Source organism: Grus americana, chromosome 3 (genome assembly GCF_028858705.1).
Source record: "Grus americana isolate bGruAme1 chromosome 3, bGruAme1.mat, whole genome shotgun sequence".
In the NCBI taxonomy this organism is placed as follows: Eukaryota; Metazoa; Chordata; class Aves; order Gruiformes; family Gruidae; genus Grus; species Grus americana.
Genome location: NC_072854.1, coordinates 118,008,869 through 118,030,875, shown reverse-complemented (window position 1 = coordinate 118,030,875; position 22,007 = coordinate 118,008,869). Strand labels below are relative to the sequence as shown.

The window sequence follows — 22,007 nt, the reverse complement described above, 5'->3', positions numbered from 1 at the left end:
TGAAAAAATGTCAGGACTCCAGTTGAAAATCCTGGCTCTGTTGAAGTCAATGGCAGAATTCCCATTGGCTTTAACAAGACTTTTCATTTTCTTATCTCAAAAATTACTTGTCAAAGCTCCTTAAAGTTTCTGTGAACAAATATATATCTGTACAGTAGGGGTCTGTGTGCCTTTTTGATCTCCAAAACAATTGGTTGCAGAATAAGGAGAAAGGAAGTACAATGAGCAGTGACTTTTTTTAGACCTGATTCCTTGTGCCGGGCTAAAGTGTACTCAAGAGAAATGTAACCTGCTGTCGTTTAGTGGCTTCTGAAAGCTCTGGCCTCCAGATCGTGTCTGAATGAGATGGAAGAGGGAGAAGGATGGATACAGATCCACCTACTGTATATTCACAAGCATCTGTGAAAATTCTCACGCTTGTGATTTTAATGCTTATAACAAACATAATTCCTAGTGGAGTCCTCTATAACTAACTGATTGTTCTGTTCTCATGCTACTTAAAATGACGTTTCAGGCTCCAAATCTTGATGAAAGCAGAGCTTAATCCTCATAGCATGTGTGACAGCATTTGGATCTCAGCGGAGTTTATAGTGTAAAGATCTGACCTTGTAAATTAGGACCTCGATATTCCTGTTAGTTTCCATAACCATTGATCATAATATTGCAAAACTCCTTTGGGTTCAAATGGTGGTCATGATACGCACATATCCAAGTTCGAAAGATGTTAAGCTTTAGACAGAAATTGTAGGCTTGCTACAGAATTTGCACGTGCCCAAATCCGTTTAAAAGTGTATAAATGGAGTCTATATGAATTAGAAACGTAGTTCACGTAAACTTCTGTGGTCAATGAGCTCTCCATTAGATGATTAAGGCTGTGGAACATAGAATTACCTAGATGTTAACTAAGGCTAGTAATTTTTTTTTTTTTGTCATCAAAATAACTTGCAGTAAGAAATTCCTTTGTTACCAAAATGCAACTTTTTCCAAAAGGAATCTGTTTTCTTCATATATAATCTTAATAATTACAGGTGTTCAATTCTTGGCTAGCCCAAGTTTGGCCTTAAACCAAAGTCCTGTCTGGCAAATTGATAGTAACTTCTTTATGTGGTATGATTTCTGGATAACTAGTTCTCCTCTTAACAGAGCCAGCTGTTCCCGGGAAACCAAGCAAACTGAAACTTGACGAGTAAACCAAAAACTCTGCTAGAAAAGAGAATGCAATTTTATTTTATTTTATACATGCCATAATTTGCAGAATTCTGTAAATTATGCAGAATTTTATTCCCTATCTTTATTCCCTGCATTTCCTGTATCCGGTAGTAACCGTCTAGTATCAAAACCTTCCTTTCCCATCCACCTCCAGATCTCACTGCAAAATGTTAAATGGGAGGAGGTAAACTGAGATACGGGCAATTTGAAACTTGGAATATTTCATTCTGGATGTTTCCTGGTATTCTTATTAATTGTTTCCTTTCCATTTTTTTGACAGATGATGCTAATGAAGAAGGGCCTGAGCCCATTGAAGAGACAGGTGAGTAAACAATATTTTTTGTTAAAATATATCACTTCTCCAAAGCATCAACCAAACTGAAAGAATTCTCGAAACTAATTGCCTTGGTTGTGATAAGCAGTGCCGATCATTTATTGCCGATGTTATGACAGTCATCTCTGGTTTTTAACATAACATAGAGTAAACCATCCCTGATAATAAATAGTACACGGTAAGAATGGCTGAGACTACCTTTTTAATGTCATCATCTGTTATGAGCCTCTGGGTGATACTTGGTTGCTTTTTATTAATAACTAGTTTGAGCATGAATGGAAAATAATTAAAATTCTGCAGTCTCTTTGTAAAAAGGTGTGAATATAGCAATTCTTGAGTTATTTGCAATTCTGATTAGTGCCCATGATTTGTTTGCAATGAAAACGGTAGCAAAACTCTCCCGCAAACTCTTAAATATATTGGACTTCATTGGACAGTATTTCAGAGGACTGTTGTCCTGGTCGTCCTAGTTTGCTGTTTAAAACAAGTGTCAATGTTTAGGGTTTGTGGATGTGGATAGACTTGAAATGGAAATGATGGATAGATATAAAGGAAAGAAAGGCCTGAGGACCAAAAAAAGGAGAGGAGAGAGGATTAGATATCTCCCATGAGCACAAAAGTCATCCAGTCAGAAGCCTTCTGCTAGTTTTTTGTAGAGAGCATCATCCACTTAATCTTCTCGATCAGGCTTTTTGTAGCAGGCTTCCACCATGGCACCCCATGTTACTTTCCCTGCTGACCTTCTTCTAGAGGTTCTCGGCACACATCTGTTCTATAAGAGACTCCTGTGCAGTGACGGACCTCGTTTTATACGCAGCGTACCTCCCCTATTCTTCTTCTCCACCTCTCCTTCCTAACTAGCTAGTACCCATCCGTGACAGTGCACCAGGCGTGTGCACCGAGACCCAGGTCTTCTGTGACCCTGATCCCACCGTAGCCCAGTGACTGTGGAGGAACTTCCAGTTCTTCTCTTTACGAAAAGATACAGGATCAGAAAGGCAGAGATATACCAGCCAGAAAACAGACGTAAAAGCTTTTGAAGCAGTATGTTGGTTGCTTAAATTGGCAAGATTGTCCTAAAGACAAATGGATTATGATGATTTATGCAACCAGTTAATTAGCTTAGAAATTAGAAGTACTTGAAGAAGGGTGTATATGCATAGATGTGAAAACATGGATATACAGATAGATATATGTTACGCTGATGGCTTAGCACATTCTTTTATGGCTGTTCTGGCCTGTTGATTTTATTACATATAATTATAATTACTTTTTGGTGTCAAGATTACTGGATAGGAACTTTTAAAAATTTTAATACAATTACTGTGATTAATATAGTTGTACATACATACATAAAAGTAGAAAAATAAAGACCGTAATTATACAGCAAACATTTGCCAAAGATTATCCTGCAGTTGAATTTGCAGTATTCATCTAACATTACAATTTCATTTTTTACAGTTATCATGGTATGTATACTTTTATAAGCCCAATTATTTTGCACTTTTTGTCTTGTTGCTTTTATGGAGATTATGCAAATTACATTGATTTTTTTTTTTAAAGCATTTAAATTAGAATTAAAAGGAAGTACATTTCCACTTAATAGTCGGTCTTTTCTTTCTTGCCTTGCATCCTTCACAGCTTCATTAATTTAGGTGAAGCTACATAACTGCTCTGGGAAATTATCACTGAATTAAGTCATTTGAGGAAGATATTTCCCTACCTGTCTGTTTCTTTGTGCATATAAGATAGATGAGATCATAGCTTCTCTCACAGGTTTGTCCGTAGGGTGCTATGAGCTTCAACAGCACGTACTTGGTTATTTCTTTATCACTTGGAGATATTTTGGGAATCAGTGCATTGATTGTCAGCAATCAATACCTACATGGCTAAAGAGAAGTATCTTTTGTATATCTGCTCCAGTAGTGGGGCAGATACGCAGAAGTTATGCCCTTTTGACAGATTTGTGTATGAACTTTTTAATGATTGTAGGATGCATTTGTGGGAACTATAAAAAATACATAATTTCTGCGTTGAGGGGAGTTTTCATTTTTATACTCAGATTTTTATCAGTTTGAAGGATATCTGCTTTTTACTGTTCTAAGGGAAAAATAGAGTAGCAACTTCTAGTCACCACTTCAAGATATTAATTGAATAATCATTCTTCATTCCACTTGACTTCATGGGTCATGACTCCAGCAGATGGAGTCAGCAGTTGGCACCAATATTGATGACCCTGGTTTTTTGAGCTGTCCATATCCAATCTGCTTTGGGGTTATTGCTCCAATTCCTGTGCTTAAGGGAAAAAAAAAGAAATGTTGGATTCCTGGAGAGCACATGTTGCAGACTACACACGTGTGTAGGACCTTTGGCAGAGATTCAAATATTCTAAATTTCAACTAAACTCCTGTGCCTCCAACTTCCTGTTGGCTAGGTATTTCTGTGGGACAATAGCAAACCATGAAAAAACATGGAGAAGTAGAGGGATGCAAATGAGATTGTATATGTACCAATTTCTGTTTGAACAATGTAGTAGAACGAGGTGGAAGTTACAGAATCAGTCCTGATTTAAACCTAGTGGCAACAATTAGAAGAAAAAAAACCTGATCCCGGTGTGGTGTCAGCTGAAGTCAGTGGGAATATGTCTGTTGACTTCAGTGCACACCAGATTAGGCTTTGGGAACAGCTAGAGAATTAGCCGGGAGTAAGGAATAACAGATGACCAAATGTGCATATCATTGAGTGATGGATACATTATGAAAGTAATCTGTCTTGTGTTTCTACCACCCCGAAGTGCAAATATCTCGTTACATGAAGAAAGGCCTTTCTTTCTATGATTTTTCTTCAAAATAAATAATGAAATACCTTAATTACATCTGCCAAATAATCTCCATTAATATCTACATTAATACTATAAAATCAACAAGCATGAATGATCACTTTAGCGAGTTAATCACATAACATCACTGCATATATTGGATTTACTAGAATAAGAAAAACATTTAAAAACCAAAATAACCTAGTCTTATTGAGTATACACACTCAAGATCACTCTTTTTAATGGCGTTTGACTCGTGGGATTTTAACCTATCAGTTTGTTATTCTGGATACTGTATCTTGTAGCAGCTGCTGACTTAATGGCACCATTTAATTCAAAGCACTTTGATGTTATCGTATGTCACGCAGTTTGCTGTTGGAATGGCTTGAGTCAAAAGGGCAGATATAGTAATAGCAGGTATGGACCTGTGCAGTTCTGCACCTCGGCTTTCCTTTATGAATGATTTCCTACGTAAGCAAAGGGAAGGACTAGATGACCTAATAGTCTTGTCTACCTTTAACTTCAGTGATTTAACACCACGCTGTCATGATGCTTAATGTTTTAAGCTCCATTAAGGGAAGAATATTCTAAACTTTAGCTTCTGAAGGACTTTGCTTTTATACCCATAGATTCACATCTCTGTGCACAGCAGCATGCAAAATAAGCCCTAATACTGCCATAATTGTGTACGCAATTGCAGTGATTGCGTGTGGAAATTATAGAAGCGCAGTCCAGATTCCTACACAGTAGTATTGCATTATTATACGCTGACATTAGTTAATTCTCTTACCATTTAAAAAACCCACAACAACAAAACCAAAACAAAACCCACCACCAGGCACACAGAAAAGAGTTTCATTTCTGAATCCATATTCTCCTTCAGCCTGTCCGGCTTTAGTCTCCACCAGGTACCAAAACCTTTTGACCTCACCTATGTGAATGTTGCCACACTGCTCTCTCTGATTTCCTATCTAATAGTTGTTCATAATTAATGCCCTGCTGGTTATCCCATTTTTATCCTAAGCATCCTAATTAATCGCCTATTCATTACTTCAGAAGCCACAGCCAGCTAGGATGGCGGGATGAAGGATCTCGTTCACACTAACGAGGGAAGCCCTATTATAAACTATGCTGTACAAATACAGAATTTCTTTGTATGTTCCACACTGTGTGCACTCTTATACTTTTTTTATACGCTTATACTTTTATACACGCTTTTTTTTGGAGGGAGACTTTCTGGTTTTTTTCTGAGATGAAAACAGCAATCACTTGTAACCAAGGAGGTTTGGAAGTTGTGAGGGATTTGGGGAATAGCTTACTGGCAGACACACTGTGAGATTTAAGTGGCTTGTTGACCCTCTGAATTAGCCTATAAGGAAGAATCATTTCTCCCAGTGTTAGAGCTCAGAAACCTTTTTGCACAGATGATCACGATTAGAAAAGCTTTTAATGCGATCAGTTCAGACACCTGTCTAGGGGTGCTGTTTTTAAACAGAAATTTGCAGGCAAAACTTCTGTAATATTTGGCTAACTGTTCTGAAAGAGATACACGCTGTCAGAGAGGAGAAAGGGTGAAGAGTTGTATTTTGACCATAATAAAAAGACATTATTTTGAAGCCTGCACAAATCCTTTTCTGTCTCTGAAATGAGGGAAATCTGCTAAAAAGCAGTGAAATTGTGACCGAAATCTTGTTCTCCTGGGACAGTGCCTCTACATCCTTTTGTGAGCATTTTAAGGTTCTTTATAGAGTGCAGAAAGATCATTTCTTTTGAGATAGTAACAGTTCTGACTTCTCTGAATGTAAGCCTTCTCCCTCTCTGTCTTTGTGCTGTCAAGTTGGATGTTGGTTATATTATCTAATGTATTCAGATACTCCTGAAAGACCTGGCTGGACACTTGCACTTAAAGTTGATTGACATTTGACTTGTGGGACTGGAGGAAGCCTCACAGATTGGTTAGATGATAAAATTCATCACTAGAGGGGTGAGTGTTGATTGAAACACTCCTATTGATTCGGTCCCCCGATGTGAATCGTTGTCAACCAAAAAAAGGGAACGTAGCAGGTAGTTCAGAGTGGCATTGGAACCAAAGAAGCCATGCATCAATATAGTCCACTATAAATATTCAAGTTATTTTTTAAAAGAATGGGAGAGCGTTGGCAGGAATCAATCTTTAAAAGCCTGGTTATTTTCAGGATCTCTCTTTTGTATTGAAGTTCTTGTTGAACTCTATCACCGTTGCTCCTGAGTAACCCCTTTAAAGGGCTGACAAAGTGTGTCTTTATTTGGCAGGTTTCACCTTTATTTTTGCCCACAGTATTTCTAGTAGCTACTCCTACATTCTCACCATTCCAGAAATAAATTCATCTTAGCACTTGAAAACTCTTGTTTTCCTCAAAATATTGTATTTGAATTTCAAATTCAGATGAGCAAATGTGATGACATGACACATGACATGTCCTGTGTTAAGTGCTGTCAGGAAAGGTCTACCTCTTGATACCAAGCCAAACCTCAAAGCATGTTCTGCTTTGCAGTAACTCGCTTTATTTACTGATCGCTAAGGGCCCTTCATGTTCTGAACTGTATGGAATTCTATAATGAAACAGAAATTCTGTTGTAGAAGAAATTTTTAAGAATGATATTCAGTTCGGCTTTTTGGGGTAATGCTCATTCGTTAAAATTAAGCAAGTGAGATGGAATTTAATTACTCACAGATCTCCATTTTGGAACTTTTGTTGACATTTTGAGCTGTTGCTTCACGTAAATTCCTGCCAGCTTCCCAATCCGTGCCTCTTCTTTTTTTTTCGATGTAAGTACAGTAGAATAACCAGTTTCCCAGGAGCACAGACAGAGAACATTTCTGAGTTTCCTGGGCTCCATGCAAAGCCAACAATTCACTCCCTTTTTGTCTCTCGAATGAACACAATATTCCCCTTGACCCTGCAAGTTTCCTTTCCACGTCCTCTCTTATGTCTTTCACACCTCCTGTTTGGAAACTTTTGGCATTTTGGTTCTAGATATATATAGTTGTGCAAGGGTAGAAGATAAAAGGATAGTATCTACAGCTCTTAGCAGAGCCAAGTCCTTTGTGAGAACTGGGCATCTGATTGCTGAGAGCCGTTTAAGAATCCAGTTACATACAGAGTAGATGATTCTGCGGGGTATGTATGACAGCAGAAGAGACTCGAGTTTTCAGAACACGTAAGCAATTTATAATACACATGTAGGTAGCTTTTATCACAGTTCCTAATTAGCTAATTAGTCTGAGGTAATACCATGATTCTTATTTTCTCACAGCACGGCAATAGGGGTAAATCAAGCAAGGTCATATGTTTTCCTAAATTTCCTGGTTACAAGTGGTCAAGGTTTCTTTCCAGCACCACAAAAGTATGTTTTCTTCAGGCTTCTCCTCCATCCAAGCCCTCAGCTGGCCACTGAGAACTGGGAGGTGTGATGGAAAGTCAAATGACAGAAAGTCATTTCCCGTCGCGGTTCGACAGATTCAATAGGTGCAATGAACTGAGTTGTAATTGTCTGCCATTCTCTGCTTTCATGGTTAAGCAACAATGTTTGAAGGATGTTTTAATTAATGAAGCTGCTTTCATTAAATGTCTTAATTTACAAATACCTTTATGACTAATTTCCAGCTTGGTCTCCCTTTTGTACTAATAGGCTTTCTGTGCTACCAGTTTGCACCTCGAGGTCTATCACAGCAAACAAACAGTAATTTCATCCTTTATGTTAAGATGACAGGATGTTTTGAAAATGTTGTAGACAAAGGTCATAATTTTTAAAGTTTAACCAACTGATATTAAATGCTGTGAACTTCAGTCCCTACAAATAGGGGAGATCCTAAAGCTAAAGTGGCCTCAGGTACTGTTTTTACTTGGGAGGTTTTCCTTTTCCTCTGTCTTCCTGTTGCTTTCTGGATAGCAGATTGGAATGGATTTTTTTCAGCCAGAACATTTCTATCTTGTAAAGCTTTAATTTCCTTAACTTTACTTCACTATCAAACTTGCTTCCCTACCTTTCATTTCATTACTAATTTCAGTCAATATTAATTTGTTACTATGTTATAACATCGAATGGAGAATTGAGCTGAGGGGGAGAAATCATTTCATTCAGATTATTTCTCCACAGTTCCATAATGCAGTATAATATATATTATGTTAAAAACTAAAAATTAAGACATGATTAATTTCTGAAGAGATTAAGAGCTTGCGAGGAAGTAGGTTATTTTAGTATGAGCTTTCTTCACTGCTGTCACATGAAAGCTGGGGAAAGTCCACTCCAAGCTGAAAGATACCTACTAAGACTTTTGTAACAGATGGCGCAGTAATTAATTTTAATAATAGAAAGATAGATGAAATGTACTCACAGTTATGGTATCACGCACAGTAATATTTGATATGGTAAAACAATTTCAAGGTAATATATGTATGTATTTATTTTTTATGTTTAAAGGATTGGAACAAAAAGGCCAGCCTCCATCTCCCACAAAGAGCAAAGCAGAGCAGCCTGAGGACCTGCAAGAGGATGCTGAAGGTAGGTGGTCTGACAGCTTTTCAGAGCTATTAATCAATTTTGCATTTTGTGGGGAAAGGTTTACTCTGAATTTTTGGGAAAGAACTGGAAAACTTTAATTTAACACTGTTGTTTGCACACACTTGGAAAGTTCTTTTTGGCCTAGATCCTGAGACTGTAATTCTTCTGAAGTGTATTTCATCTCAAGGTAGATTCAGAATTACAAATGCTATTTTTATGTGATGGGCTACTGGTTATTGCTGATATAAAATGAGAAATTGTTGCCGTTTTATCTCTAACCTGTTCTGACTCTATGTAATTAATAATAAAAAATGTAATGCATGTTGTGCAGGGCTTGGGTCATTGTCTGGTTGGTTAAGTTGGTCAGGTAAATCAGCTACCTGCTGCAAAACAGAGAACAATAAAATTCTTGCTTTTGTTTTCTACAAGAAATTTTTGCTGTGTCCTCTTCCACTCCAGTTACGGTGTCTGTGGCTCGAGACCTTATGCTGTGTATTAGATCTATCCATGGTCAGAACTCACAGGTGCTTGAAATTATGCCTGTAGTGTTGTTCCTGTAAGACTGCTTTCCTGCACTTGAGTCTTCACAGGGCAGCTTGTCCATGTGTACAGAGGTAAATGTGGTCTATGTTGTTCTAAAATTGGATCAGCGTATCTTTTTTTAATCGGTATCTCATTGGGAGAGTTGTTAAAAGATGTTAACATCAAAGACTTATTTTCAGAGTGCAGAGTTTCACATTGCTCTCATATGTATGGAAGAGCAAAATGCCCCAATGCTGGAGAATTCCCCTTATGTGAAATAGTTAAAAGGATGAACCTTAATCTTTAATCCATCACAGTTCCTTATCATGGATTCTCTTTGACCTAATGTTCCTCAAATGACACATCTCATTCTGCACCTCAACCAGTGGCTCCGCGGTCTTCACCACTTTGACCTAGTGCTGTGCATTCAGCTCCTAAAATATTCTGACTGGGGTATAGTGTGAGTCATAAAGAGCAGAAAAATGTTAACATCTATCACTTTAAGTAACTGCTAGTAACATCCTGTCACTAACATTGTGACTGGTTGTTAATGGCAAGTACTTAAAGCAATAGCTGTCATCGCCTAGAAGGTGTGGGGGACCCAAGAAATCCCATCCCAGCTGGTCCTCTTTCCTCTCATGCTGCACTAAACCCAACTGAAAATAAAATACCAATTTTACGTTTGGATTAGAGAATTCAGCGATGACAAACCACATGTCAATTTGTATGCAGGCTAAATGGTGTGTGGGATTGTGGTGTCATTTTCCATATTCCTAAATAGGCGAAACAATAGTTTTTATGATATATTTTTATATGGAGTGTGGCTAAAAGCTTTCGTTGTATCAATGTCTTGAAAAAAAAAAAAGGCGGGGGGGAAAGTGTTGCAAAACTGTAAGGTTTTCTTTCCATTGGAAAAATAACTGATGTTGTTCCACTGTTTCTGTGCCTTACTAGATACAGTTTCCTAGTTTACTATGCCTGTCAATGTTTCCTGGTGACCTACAGTTCACTTTGTGGAGCACAAACAAATGCATTGGAAGGGTGAAGTAAATAGCATGGCAATAGAATGACTGCATTACCCTCGAGCTGTAAAATGCCTGAACTCCTTGAATTTGATGCCGTATAGTAGATTTTGCTGATGCAGAATTGAGGTCTGTAACACATAATCACTGCTGCAGAATTTAATCTAGCCGGTGACGGAGTCCTCTTCTCCTTAGGCAGGAATCAGGCCTGTAATGTTTAGGGTTGAAAAATCTAAATTTAGACTGGAAGGTTGTTGTGATGGAGGGAAAAAAGGGGTAATTAAAGTGTTTGCTGAGGGGGGCTGGGGAAGAAACCTGAATCTGTAGCGTTACCTGTGCCTCTGTTTTGAAGGAGGAGTCAAGCCGTTAGGCTCCAGACACTGAATTCCTATAAAGCTGCCGAGTGGCTAGAGTCTAATGTAACACACCTGTGAGCCATTTCCATTGAAGTAAATGGGATTTGCACACATTTGTCTGAGAACAGGATTTAGTTTCTACTGTTTTAATTATTAGCTGTTGGGTTTGACTAATTAAAAGAACTTTTAATGGGGAGCCTTGAAGATTATGAAAGCTGTGAATATGTGACATGAACCAGAACTACATGTCTGAGTACTTTTATTTAGGTAGGAGTCTGTCTTCACTTCCAAAAAGCTGCCTTTTTCTTTTTTTGTCTTTTTTTTTTTTTTTCTTTTTAAAAGAACTTCTGAGTAGCTAATACGTATAAACAGTCTCAAATAAAACACGATAAAGCCAAACTCTTCCTGAGGTCAACTTTCTTGAATTTTCCTCATGGTAAAACTGAAGTGCTTTGTGTTCAGTGTGTCTTAACTTTGGGATAGTTCATGTGCTTTAGGTGCCCCAAGTTTAAAAAAAAAAAAAAAAAAAAATGCAAAAAGCAACAAACAAAGAAACCCCAAACGAACCCATAGCTTTTAGCAATAAAAGCAAGTCCAAAGATATTTAACATAAGATATTATTTTTCTCTTGGTAACAGGACCAGATATAAAATATTTTAACAAATATACACTGAGGCACTGGAAGAACCAGACATTTTTTTCTCTGCTTAGTTGTCGGGGTCCTTTTAGACCGAAGATGGGAATACAACTTGCTATTTTAACAGCCTCATGCATGCCCTTGTGGCAGTCTGTAAAAACTATTCCACTGAGTTCAGTAATATTTCCGCCGTAATATTTTTCTCCAGCACGCCAAGCTGGTTCATTGGCTAGAGGTAATGGAGCAATATCTTTTCAGTGCATGTAAAAATCTCCACAGAAGATCACGGAAAGTAGGCTCCTTCATTATTACCCTCTCTGCAATCAAGGAAAGTCGAATAAGTGGCTGTATGTAAGGAGCTTGTTTTGCAGTAAGCTAAAATAAACACTTGACATGCTAATGAAAGCAATTTTATACTGAACCTCTAAAGTATTAACAGTGGCTGTTATTATGCTATTAGATATATTGTTCTCTGCCTTCAGACCATTGATAGAGAAAAGCAAGTGTGAACTGCATAGCAGATTCTCCTGTCAATGGTTGTACTCAGTAGTTTTTCATTGTAGCACAGGTTATTGTCTGGGGAAATGGATAGACTGGATACATGGAGAAACATTCTTTACTCCCAGGTTCCCTGCAGTATTTCAGGTTTGACATGTGCAAACATGCAGTGTAATTTTCTTTTTTTTTTTTTTTTTTCTTCTCCTCTCCCCGGGTCCTGGGAGAGTAAAATCAGCCAGTGATAATTTTGCCTTTCCCCTTGGTCAGGTGCACTCAGTGATTGAGTGATTGTAAAGTCTTCGGTGAGAAAAATGTATTCGGTGCTAAACAAAACTTAGCACGTCTTACTTCAGTAGCTTCATAACACAATTGTAAAGTAATTACGTAGACAAAATGGCAGTACTTGTCACAGCGTAGCAGCCACAAGTTAGCACAAATGCCACAGGTCACCTGTTCTCATCCTACTGATTGTCACCAAGCAAAACCAAACAATTTTTACAAAAGTCTTAACAAAACAAAAATGTAAAATGTTCCTTATTTCTCTTAGCTACCTCCCTGAATGTCCTCCTATACGTACTGAACAGCAAGGTGTGTGCAGTAGATTTTTCTTGATACTGGGAGAAGCAAAACTGTTTGCCCTTTCCTTCCTTACAGGATTTCTCAGCGAGATAGAAAACGGAGCCTGCCCAAGAGCTGCTCCGTCCAGCCTGCAGGTGATCAATATTGTATCAAAGACGACTAATACATCTAATAACAGTAGTACAAATGCCTGATCTTTCTCCTCCTCCAGGAGAAAGATAATCAATCCATGCAGCAAAAGCCATTCCTGTGTCTCCTGAGGTCAGGATCCTCTTTGCCCTCCCTCGAGGGGTGTGAAGAAAGAACTGGAGCTGTGCAAGTTGTCTTGCTCCAGCTTTTCTCATAAGCTTCTCCCAAAATGAACGACTAGATTCTACCTGATAGATTGATAGGCTATTGTCCTCACGTGATCACCTTAGCTGAGGCTCGGTGTATGTGCGAGGAGCTAGTCTGTTGGAATTGCTCATCCGGGAAGAACTTTGTCTGCTTTCTGCTCGCTTGGTGGGAAGGAGAACAGTTTGATGGATAAGCCAAGCCAGGAAGGTCAAAATGAACACAAATCACCTCTAAGATAGTTGGTAGAGTTGGTTCCTTTGCCTGATGGGGTCATCACACTATCGATCCATTGGCTTTCAAGAGCCACATCAAATGTCTGAAACATTGCTCGGCAGTGTCAGGAGTCCGAGGCTCACCAGCATACTCCTGCCTCGCTCAGTGGATGCTCTGTCCATGAGAGAGGTCAGTCTAGTGATTCAAGTACGCAGTAGAAATGAGATGAAATGGAATCACATCTTAACAACTCGTTGGTTCAGCAGGTCACGATGAAGAGGTAGGATGCTCGCTGAGAGGGAGACACCCTGGCTCCTCATCCCTTCTCCCAAAAAGTTTTTGTCCAATGATAAAAAGTGCATAGTCTTGGGAGCAGAAAATAAAACTCATTTGATGGCTTAGTCCTTTAATTGTGAGATTAACGTAAGGCTTCCCCTTCCAGGTTCTCCTTTATTAGACCACAATTTCTGCAGCTTTGCTGCTCGCTCCCTAGCTTCATAGAGAGGGATTTAGCAGATGCGCCCGCAAGAGTCAACAGTGCTTGGCTTGTGCTGCTCTCCTCTGAGGTGGGCTTAGGCCTCCCTGGCCCCGGGGGTGCGTACTGCTGCAGCTGCGTGGTACCATTGCACGGCCATGTTCAAGGCGTCTTTTCTAAGGGCCTTCTAATACTATGCAGACCTGATTGTCTCTCTCTTTAAGGTATGGATTAATATTAATGAGATTCGACTTCCGATTAGTTTTAAAATGTTCCTCGGTTTATAACAAGCAATTCTTTTATCATTTGAGAAATTGTAGCTACATTTCGTCTTTGCATCCCACAGGGCAGTAATATTCTTCAATAAATTTCTGCTCCACTCATAATCTACTAAAAATGAACATCTAGACACATAATTATACTTCAAAAACACACACTCTCTTATTCAGCCTTAAAAGTGCTACTTCTTGTTAAGATAGCTTAGAAGTTACTGTATTCTTTTTTGCCACCAAACCAAATCCTTAAATACAATTTTAAATGAAGATAAAGTACTACAGAAGAAATTCCCTGGGAAGCATGTGTATCAAACATGTCTGTAAAATGTTTCACCTTAAATGCAGATTGGTTATATTTAAAGCGATGCTATTAACCCCTGTCCTTTTTGGTTGATAGTTTCTTTTTTCATTTCTGTTTTGAAGGCCACCATCTGTCTTGACTGATTACAGCTCTCAGAATATCGGGTGATCACTTTCCACTTAGCCAGGGGAAAAACAGGACATTATCTGTATTTTTATTTGTATTTGCTCTCCGAGCAAACCCTTCTTAGAAGATTCTTTTCATTGCTGAAGTGGCTTCTACTGTTTCGTTAAATTGCCGTGCAGTGGCCACACAAGACAACTTTGAAAACGCATCTCATTTTGGCCTCTGCAGGTGATGTGCAGTCCTGTTGCTTTGACTATTTACCCATTTGGGTTTCTTTCAGCAGCCGATTGTACGTGTGTGTAAACCGTACTGGGCAAACAGTTGCAATTCCTGTTTTCACACTAGATGCTTCAGAGTAGATTTTCTTTCTCCTGAGATGAGCTAAGGTGCAAAATACTAAGTTACTAAAGTGACTAATGCAATGTTGTCAGAGAAGAATTATAGAGAGTGACAAACCAGCGTACCTGCAGGGGACTCATCTGTCAAGGAATTCATTTCTCATTCCTAACCATGATGTGAATAACAGTAAACCATCGTGTTTGTTCAGGTCCAGTATAGAAGACAGGGCTAGTCCCTCCATTCTGAAATATTAATGCAAAATAGTGCATGTTTTGCTTCATGTTTTATGTGGTTTTTAACAAGCGTGATCTCCTGCATGGCTTCTCTGTCCATTTCCTCACTTTATTACATTGCCGCGCCGTGTGATTTCATGACCTGTATGCAAAAAGTTGGTCTCATGTTTTATTTTGCCTGTGCCTTGGAAAAGAAGCTGTGCCGCAGTTTTTAGCAGCGTGCAGTTACCTAGTCTCTTAGGCACGCCAGGAAAGTATGAAGGAATAGCAAATTGGCATAGTAACGATAAAATTTGTGATCATATCGTGCACCTTCAGGTATGGGATCCCTTTCTTTCTCCGTCTCTTAGATAGGACTGCCCATAGGGCTAGGGGTCAGGGCTGCTCTTCAACTTGCATCAACTCACATGAGCGATTTCTCTCCATTTTTGTATACTGTGATAATACTTGTGCAGCACAGCGTGTGTATTTTTTGCATTAAAATGCCAATTGTATCTTTGTCCTCTCTATGGGCTGCATATGACGTCTAGGGTACGACGTCCATATTCTGGTTATGTTGGAGAGCTCAAGCTTCCAGGAGATGTCTGCTTTCATTTGTTTTGAACAGTCACAATTGCAGATTGTCAGAAATAACGATGATGCATCTTTGGCAATCAAATTCTAGATGTCTCTTGCCAGGCACCTGTATTGCAAAATCTGAGTCACGCTGTATGTCAAACAGAAGAATTACACCCAGTGAAAAACCAGCCTAGCACAACACTCCCAGCAATGTTACGTATGAAGTGGGCCGGGACAAATCTGAGTGCTCGTGTCGTCTAAGCACCTAATTTGATGCTGTAGCTGTTGGCCCGCGCTTTGTCCCCTGGTTCTTGCCTAGCCAGGAAAGGTACAATGAAGCCAAGTTACGTGCCTTGTGGCCCACGGAGGAGTGAGGTGAGGGGAACAGTCCTAGTGACTGCAGGGGGCTTTAGATTAGCCTGCTGTATTTCTCAGGACATTAAAGAGGTGAATACAATAGTGTTATTTTTAACCTCTGAGATAATCCCCACAAGCTACAGTTTTCTCATTCTTTTCCCACACTCCTCGACAATTCTTGACAAAATGCTGCATGAAAATGAAAACCTGTTATTTATTACGCTGACAACTTCGCTAGGCTGGGTGCATTGACAGCAGCGTGTTCAGGTCTGCATCTGCAGTGAGGTAAATTGTTGAAGCAGCACGGATGGAAGGAGTCTCATAACTCCATTAAACAATTACTGCAGATAACTCTTTACTAACCCTTCTTAAAATTTACCCCAAAGGGGTTATATACAAGTAGTGATTAAAACTGACCTAAATCATAATTTAATTAAAAGAAATTAAAATGCAAACTGAAAATGTTCAGTAACCTCAGGCCACCACCCTAATGATTCATTTTAATACGTTTGTAGTTCTGCAATAATGGCCTTTGTGCGTATGTACTTTTTGGTTTATGTCTGATATCATTTTGCCACTGGAATAGTCTGAGAATGGTTGCAGGCTTTATGATCTTGAGTGTATATACGGATATACATGGGCTTTCTTCTCGCATATTAGGAGTTTCACTGAAGTCAGCATATCTACTCATGTGTGCAGAATGTAACAGCTGTAAGATCAAGGCCTATATTTTTAATTTTCTCATTAATTAGTTTCCCTGTTATCCTAGAAGGACCTCCACATCATTAGTATGATTACCGTGGCAATATTTTTGTGCTGTAAAAAAGATAATTCAAAACTGGCATCTCTTATCTGCCAGATCTTGGTTTGCATTTTCGTTTGTCAGAGAAGCGTGGCCCAGCTCAGAGAGCGACTCGCAGGCCAGACCACGGGAGAGACGTACGGTCACTGGCCACCCGGAGAACTAGAGGATGCACCCAGACTTGCATGGCAAGTGCCACGCGGGGATATAACGGGGTCAAACCCAATGCTCGGGGATGTGGTGCGTACACATATGTGAGAGTGACAAACAGGATGTGAGCCTGAGGCGTTGGCCCTCTGTCTCTTTTGTTTCTACTCCAAGGAGGAGGAGGTCGTTTGAAGGAGCCTTACTCTCTTGATACCCTATGGATAATATAAGTACAGTATGCTTTCTCAGGAGTGAAAACAATTTTATTATGACCAACATCTATGTTGGAGAGGTAGAGGTTGACTGGTTTGTACTGATTGTGCGGAGTTTCTTCCTTTGACTAAAAATATGTTATCTGCGATTCTATTTTCTTCTGGAAAATGTGGGGTTTTGCACCAGGTTTTGTGATGTCTTTTTGCACCAGTTTTTGAGACACTGACTTTAGCCTCAGGTCTAAGAACGTCGCTGACTGCTTGTGAAGAAAGCTACTGCTGAAGAGAAGTAGGTGTATGAGCAAAGCTGGCACTTATTCAGCTCTGAAATGGGAAGAGCCAAGAGGCCAGCAGGCTATTAATATTTTTGACTTGCCATGTTTGTCACAAGAACAGTGAAAGATGTAAAAAGCCACGTGCCTCCAGGCTCTCGCAGAGAAAATGGGAAGAATACTAAAACCCACTCTGGTGCCGCTGCTGAGAGTTTGTCCTCTGGACTTTCACAGGGATCTTGTCCCAGCTCTCTCCCATCTGACTGCCGGCTTATTATTTATCATATCATCTGCTTCGTTTTGGGGCTGCTACTGCAGCTGGCGTATCACTGTGCATGCTAAATACCTCTCCTTAACATAAAGTGGGCAGGCACTCACAGAGTATCCGGTTTTCTAGTTTAGTTAGAAGTGCCGCTTGCTTTGCCAGCTTGCTGAGTGTGCTGATTGATCGCTGTTTAGCCTGTTTTCTACCAAAAATAAATGAGAGTATATATCATTGGGGGGTGGGGGGTGGATTTTCTTGCTGATCCCAAAGAAAAAGGCCAAGAGGAGAGAGCAAGCGCCTATCAGGCAGTAGTCAGCTTGGCAAAGGAAAGCAAAATTTATGGCCAGAAGTAGGTATTTTAGTGTCTGATGTGCTTATTTTGTTTGTACGGTGCTACTGTAATTCTCAAACTCCTGTTTTTTCAACTGACTGCCACGCCGAGGAAGAGAAACAGATGTTCCCATTTGCCTTTTGATGTGGCTCAAAATCATTTACATTTGCTGGCCTAAAATGACACGACATGTCGTTCGCCACTTTTTCTATCTCCTTTGGAGTGAGTGACAGATTGCTGTTCAATTACTAGCATAATAGAAGAGGGGATATTGTGAGGACAGCTTTCACCTAAAGGAAATGCGATCGCCAGTTGCTGCAGTAGTGGAAAGAGAAGGATGGCAGATACTGTGGAAGCCATCTAGTGGAAAAGACATTTTTATTATTAATAATGTCATGGGGAAGGCTCAAGGGAAATGCACTGGGTCTGGCTTTTCTGCCTGGAGAAAAGGAGAGCCGGGGTGAATAAAAATATGGTGAAAAACTGGCTCGCTACTCTTGTAAAATATATTTCCAGCTCTTTGCCTTGAGCATGTGCTACTTAAAGCCTTTCCATTTGCTCTGCACCCAGCTCCAACAGAGAGCAAAAATTATGGAAAGACTCTTCATGAGGAGAAGACACTCAGTGAGAGGCTCATTAGAAGGGTTTTTACAACGGAAGAAGCTGTTCATCAGACGCTTTGAGTCACTTTTCCACCCTATAGTTGGCTTTCTTATTGGCGTATTCGTACTCTGCTTCCTCCCTTTCTCCTGAGATGAAGAGATCCTGCAGGCCAAGCAGAGCTTAACCCTTCCTTCTGCGAGCCATTTACTTGAGGATCACTTGTCCACTCTTAATTTTTTAGTGTTTCCTTTTCTCTAATTCTATTGAAGTCACTTGGCAGGCACGACACATACTTTCAATATGCTGATCGAGATTAATTTTCATGTCATGATCCAGTCAGTCTGTTGGACTGGGTCAGAGTACAAGAGGTGAAGCTTCTGCTTAAAGTCTTTTACGTTTTTCTTTCTAAGGGAACAGAATGAAGTGTTAGATGGGAAACATGTTGAGAATCCAGTATATAGTGCTGTAATTATCGTTCTGTTATACCAGTTTTAAACAGTGAATCTCCAGTGAAATAATAGACTTCGGGTTGACAAAACGTACTAATGAATATGTGCTTTATGTGATCATCTGATGAACCAGATGACCATTTAAACTTTCTTTTGTAGTTTAAATTTGCTCTGAGTAAGTGACTTTAACAAGATATGTAGTGCCTTGGCAATAAACATGAATGAATCCTTGAAATACCTGGTTTTAGCCAAATAACTCAGGGTTATAGTCATATTTGTTATAATGGATGTAGAAACAATATCACCCGGAAATGTAGTTTTACGTTGTGAATGCAGTGAGGTAATTGCTGAAATGATTTTCAGTGATATATCGGTAGTTACCATTTATGCCTGACCTGCTTTTTTCTGAATGTAAAGTCCTTCTGTGCAAAGCGAAACACGTTGCACTTGGCCGTAATGAAATCCTTTATGCTCTGGCACCGCTTGTTTCACGGTGATGCAATATTCTCTTTGGATCTGACCTAGAGATTGGTAAAGATTTTTCAAGTGTCACTGCACTGTTGCATTACAGGATTGTCATGAACACACTGTTCCTTTCTGCCAGCTCCTGAGCTAGATGACTTTATCCCGTTGAAACACACCCTGGAGGAGGAGAGAAAAGTTTATCTTTTAGTACAGCTAACTTCTTATTTTGCATGCAGTTCTCCTATTGTTCCTGGACAGGCAAAATGCTGATTTTGAAAAGAGCACTTTTTGATTTCAGCAGGAGGGGAGGGAAAAAACCCAGCTGGTTTTATCAAGCCATTTTGGTCATCCATGTAATGCAATTTTTTACAGGTTAGAACTCACTAATGTGCTAAGAAGTCACTATAGCTAGTCATCTGTTAAGGCCAGTTAAAATCGGTACAAAGAGTTACCAAGCAGGCAGGAGGCCCGAGTCCCCGCAGATGGCCATCAGCCGCTCCCTGCCCCACTCTCCTCTCTCAGGTGGGGTGTCAAACTCCTGCTCCATCTCATCTCCTCCTGAGAGCAGCTCTCAGCAGGGTCAGCCTGGAAATGCTTCTCCGCTAGTCCCATCTGCTGGATGCCAGGATGTATTGCCTGCTGGAAAGAGGGAGAGCGTCATACCTCAGCATTTAAGTATTCACTGAATGCAGCATACCACCAGATGTACGTTTGCTTCTGAAAAATACACGCCTTCTCTGTTTTTCTTCCATCCACCTAATTGCATTTGGGCTACTGCTGTTCTCTTCAACAGATTCCATGTGTTAAGTAAAAGCAAGGTGGAGGCGCGAGGAACTTTAACCGTGTTGCTTTAGAGAAGCTGTAATCAGAAAAACGCAGGAGCCAGGAAAGATCACAGCAAAAAATATGTGTATCATTATCAAGCCATTTACAGGCCCGGGAATGAATTTCTTTTCTCCTAGTATATATGCTCAGCAGTCAGTTTTTCAAATGCCTCATTAAGGCTGGTACTCAGCTGTTCTTGCCATCTATCTCGCCATGCTGGGAAAGAGGGAGCGTAGCCATCGCATCTGATCCAGCATGCTGCACTGCAGCCGCTAGTATTATTAGGAAGCTAAAAGAGCCTTCCCCGTCATTGGAAATACGGACTTCCTGAGATATTTCTAATCGGGACAAGCAAAGCTTAAGAGAGCTTGATCCCGCGTCCATAGCCGTTCCCCGGGGTATTACTTTTCTCGGTGGCAATTCGCTGTTTGGTACCTGCCTTCCAAAAGGGAGCTGGAGGGAAGAAAAGGGATAATGAATGCGACTGCAAAGTAGTGGAGAAAATTGGGAATGAATGTGAATGTGCAAAAGGGGAAAAATGCTCTCAATCCTAGCTTGCATTCAAACCTCCTTTGGCTTATTTTGCTCTCTTCTTTGCAGTTGTTTGTGATGCATTTTTATACTTTGTGCTAAGTGGCGTTGTGCCTTTTGCTTTAAAATGAAATTTGGGCGATTCTCCCTCTCCTATTCTTACCTTCCAAAGGCATTAAAGTAGGTTCTGCAAGTCGGAAACACAGCCGCTTCAAGGATCTTGTGGAAATGTTACTGGAGGAAAATAATCCTCAAAGACAATCTTTATAAAATACGTAGACTAAGATCGAGCAACGATTTAATCTATTGCAAACAGTGTTTAGGGAAACATACCTTTATTGGTATACAGATATTTCCAGTGTGCCTATTGAGGTAAAAATCTTTAATCTAACCACTCTTCCGCAGCTTGAGATGTGAAAATACGACTGTTTTAAATGTAACTGGTTATTTTTGCAGGTTTTTTTCACTTTACCTTTCTATCTCTCCCCTTTTATCACGGCACCTTGCTGTAAATTAGCAGTTTTTGTGCTGAATTGGTTACAATTAATATTGCTGCTGCTGTTACCAATAAAAAGATATATCATAAATTATTTTTATGTGTTTTCCTTGATAGGTGGTAATGGCACAGAGAAGCAAAACACCAAAGAAACCGAGGCCCAGAGCAGAGAATCAGGTTTGTGCGGAGATCTTTAAAGGACTTGCTTAGGTTTTATCCACCTTGGTGAACAATAACCTTAGTCAATGCTATTGACAGAGAATGTTTGTACATTTTCACCAGATTAGCTCAAGTCTTGAGCAATTCTCCCATTGGAGACCGAAACTCCATTCATTATGAATGAATGTATTGCATTGCAGGAATGCAGACTTGCCTCTTTAGCTTACCAGCTCTACATTCTCCCTTTAAGGTGGGCTACCTCTAGCTAATCCTCTACCTAGAAAGAAATCATTTTCTCGCTGTCTACAACAGAGTAGCCCTCTGCATAGAGTAGAAATGGGGAAACAGAAATTTGGAGAAGCAGGAAGCAGGCTTCCTTTGAAGAAAACTGCTCTTCTGAAGATTTTAAAGGGTATTTTCAAGTTTTAATAAATTGTCTACACAAATCTCAGGGGTTATGAAGATTTAAATCCATACAGAAAGATATTGCATATACTGCGAACGAATGTTAGAGTTCATGAGCAGTGGGTTTTGCAGATGGCATGCTTATAAATTATAGCGAGTTCAATATTTTAAAATACAATGTCACTCTGTGTTCACAGTAGATTTTCTATTTTTTTTCTGTTTATGGTTGTATTTTTCGTCTTACTCAACTCTGTTCAGTGCAAAAGACAACTAGAATTAATCAGTTGTCAAAAGAGCTAGTGTGACAGCTCA

At 39.7% G+C, this 22,007-nt stretch overlaps 1 protein-coding gene across 3 annotated transcripts in view; it reads left to right on the top strand.

The window, feature by feature from the left end:
• The window catches only part of MACROD2 (mono-ADP ribosylhydrolase 2), an 892,353-nt gene that overhangs the window by 814,898 nt on the left and 55,448 nt on the right, over nucleotides 1-22,007 (top strand). For all 3 annotated transcript variants that reach the window (XM_054819960.1, XM_054819959.1, XM_054819958.1), the window contains exons 10-12: nucleotides 1,490-1,531; nucleotides 8,826-8,906; nucleotides 21,249-21,308. In XM_054819960.1, coding sequence (XP_054675935.1) covers nucleotides 1,490-1,531; nucleotides 8,826-8,906; nucleotides 21,249-21,308 — 183 coding nt within the window. The remainder of the gene's footprint in view (nucleotides 1-1,489; nucleotides 1,532-8,825; nucleotides 8,907-21,248; nucleotides 21,309-22,007) is intronic.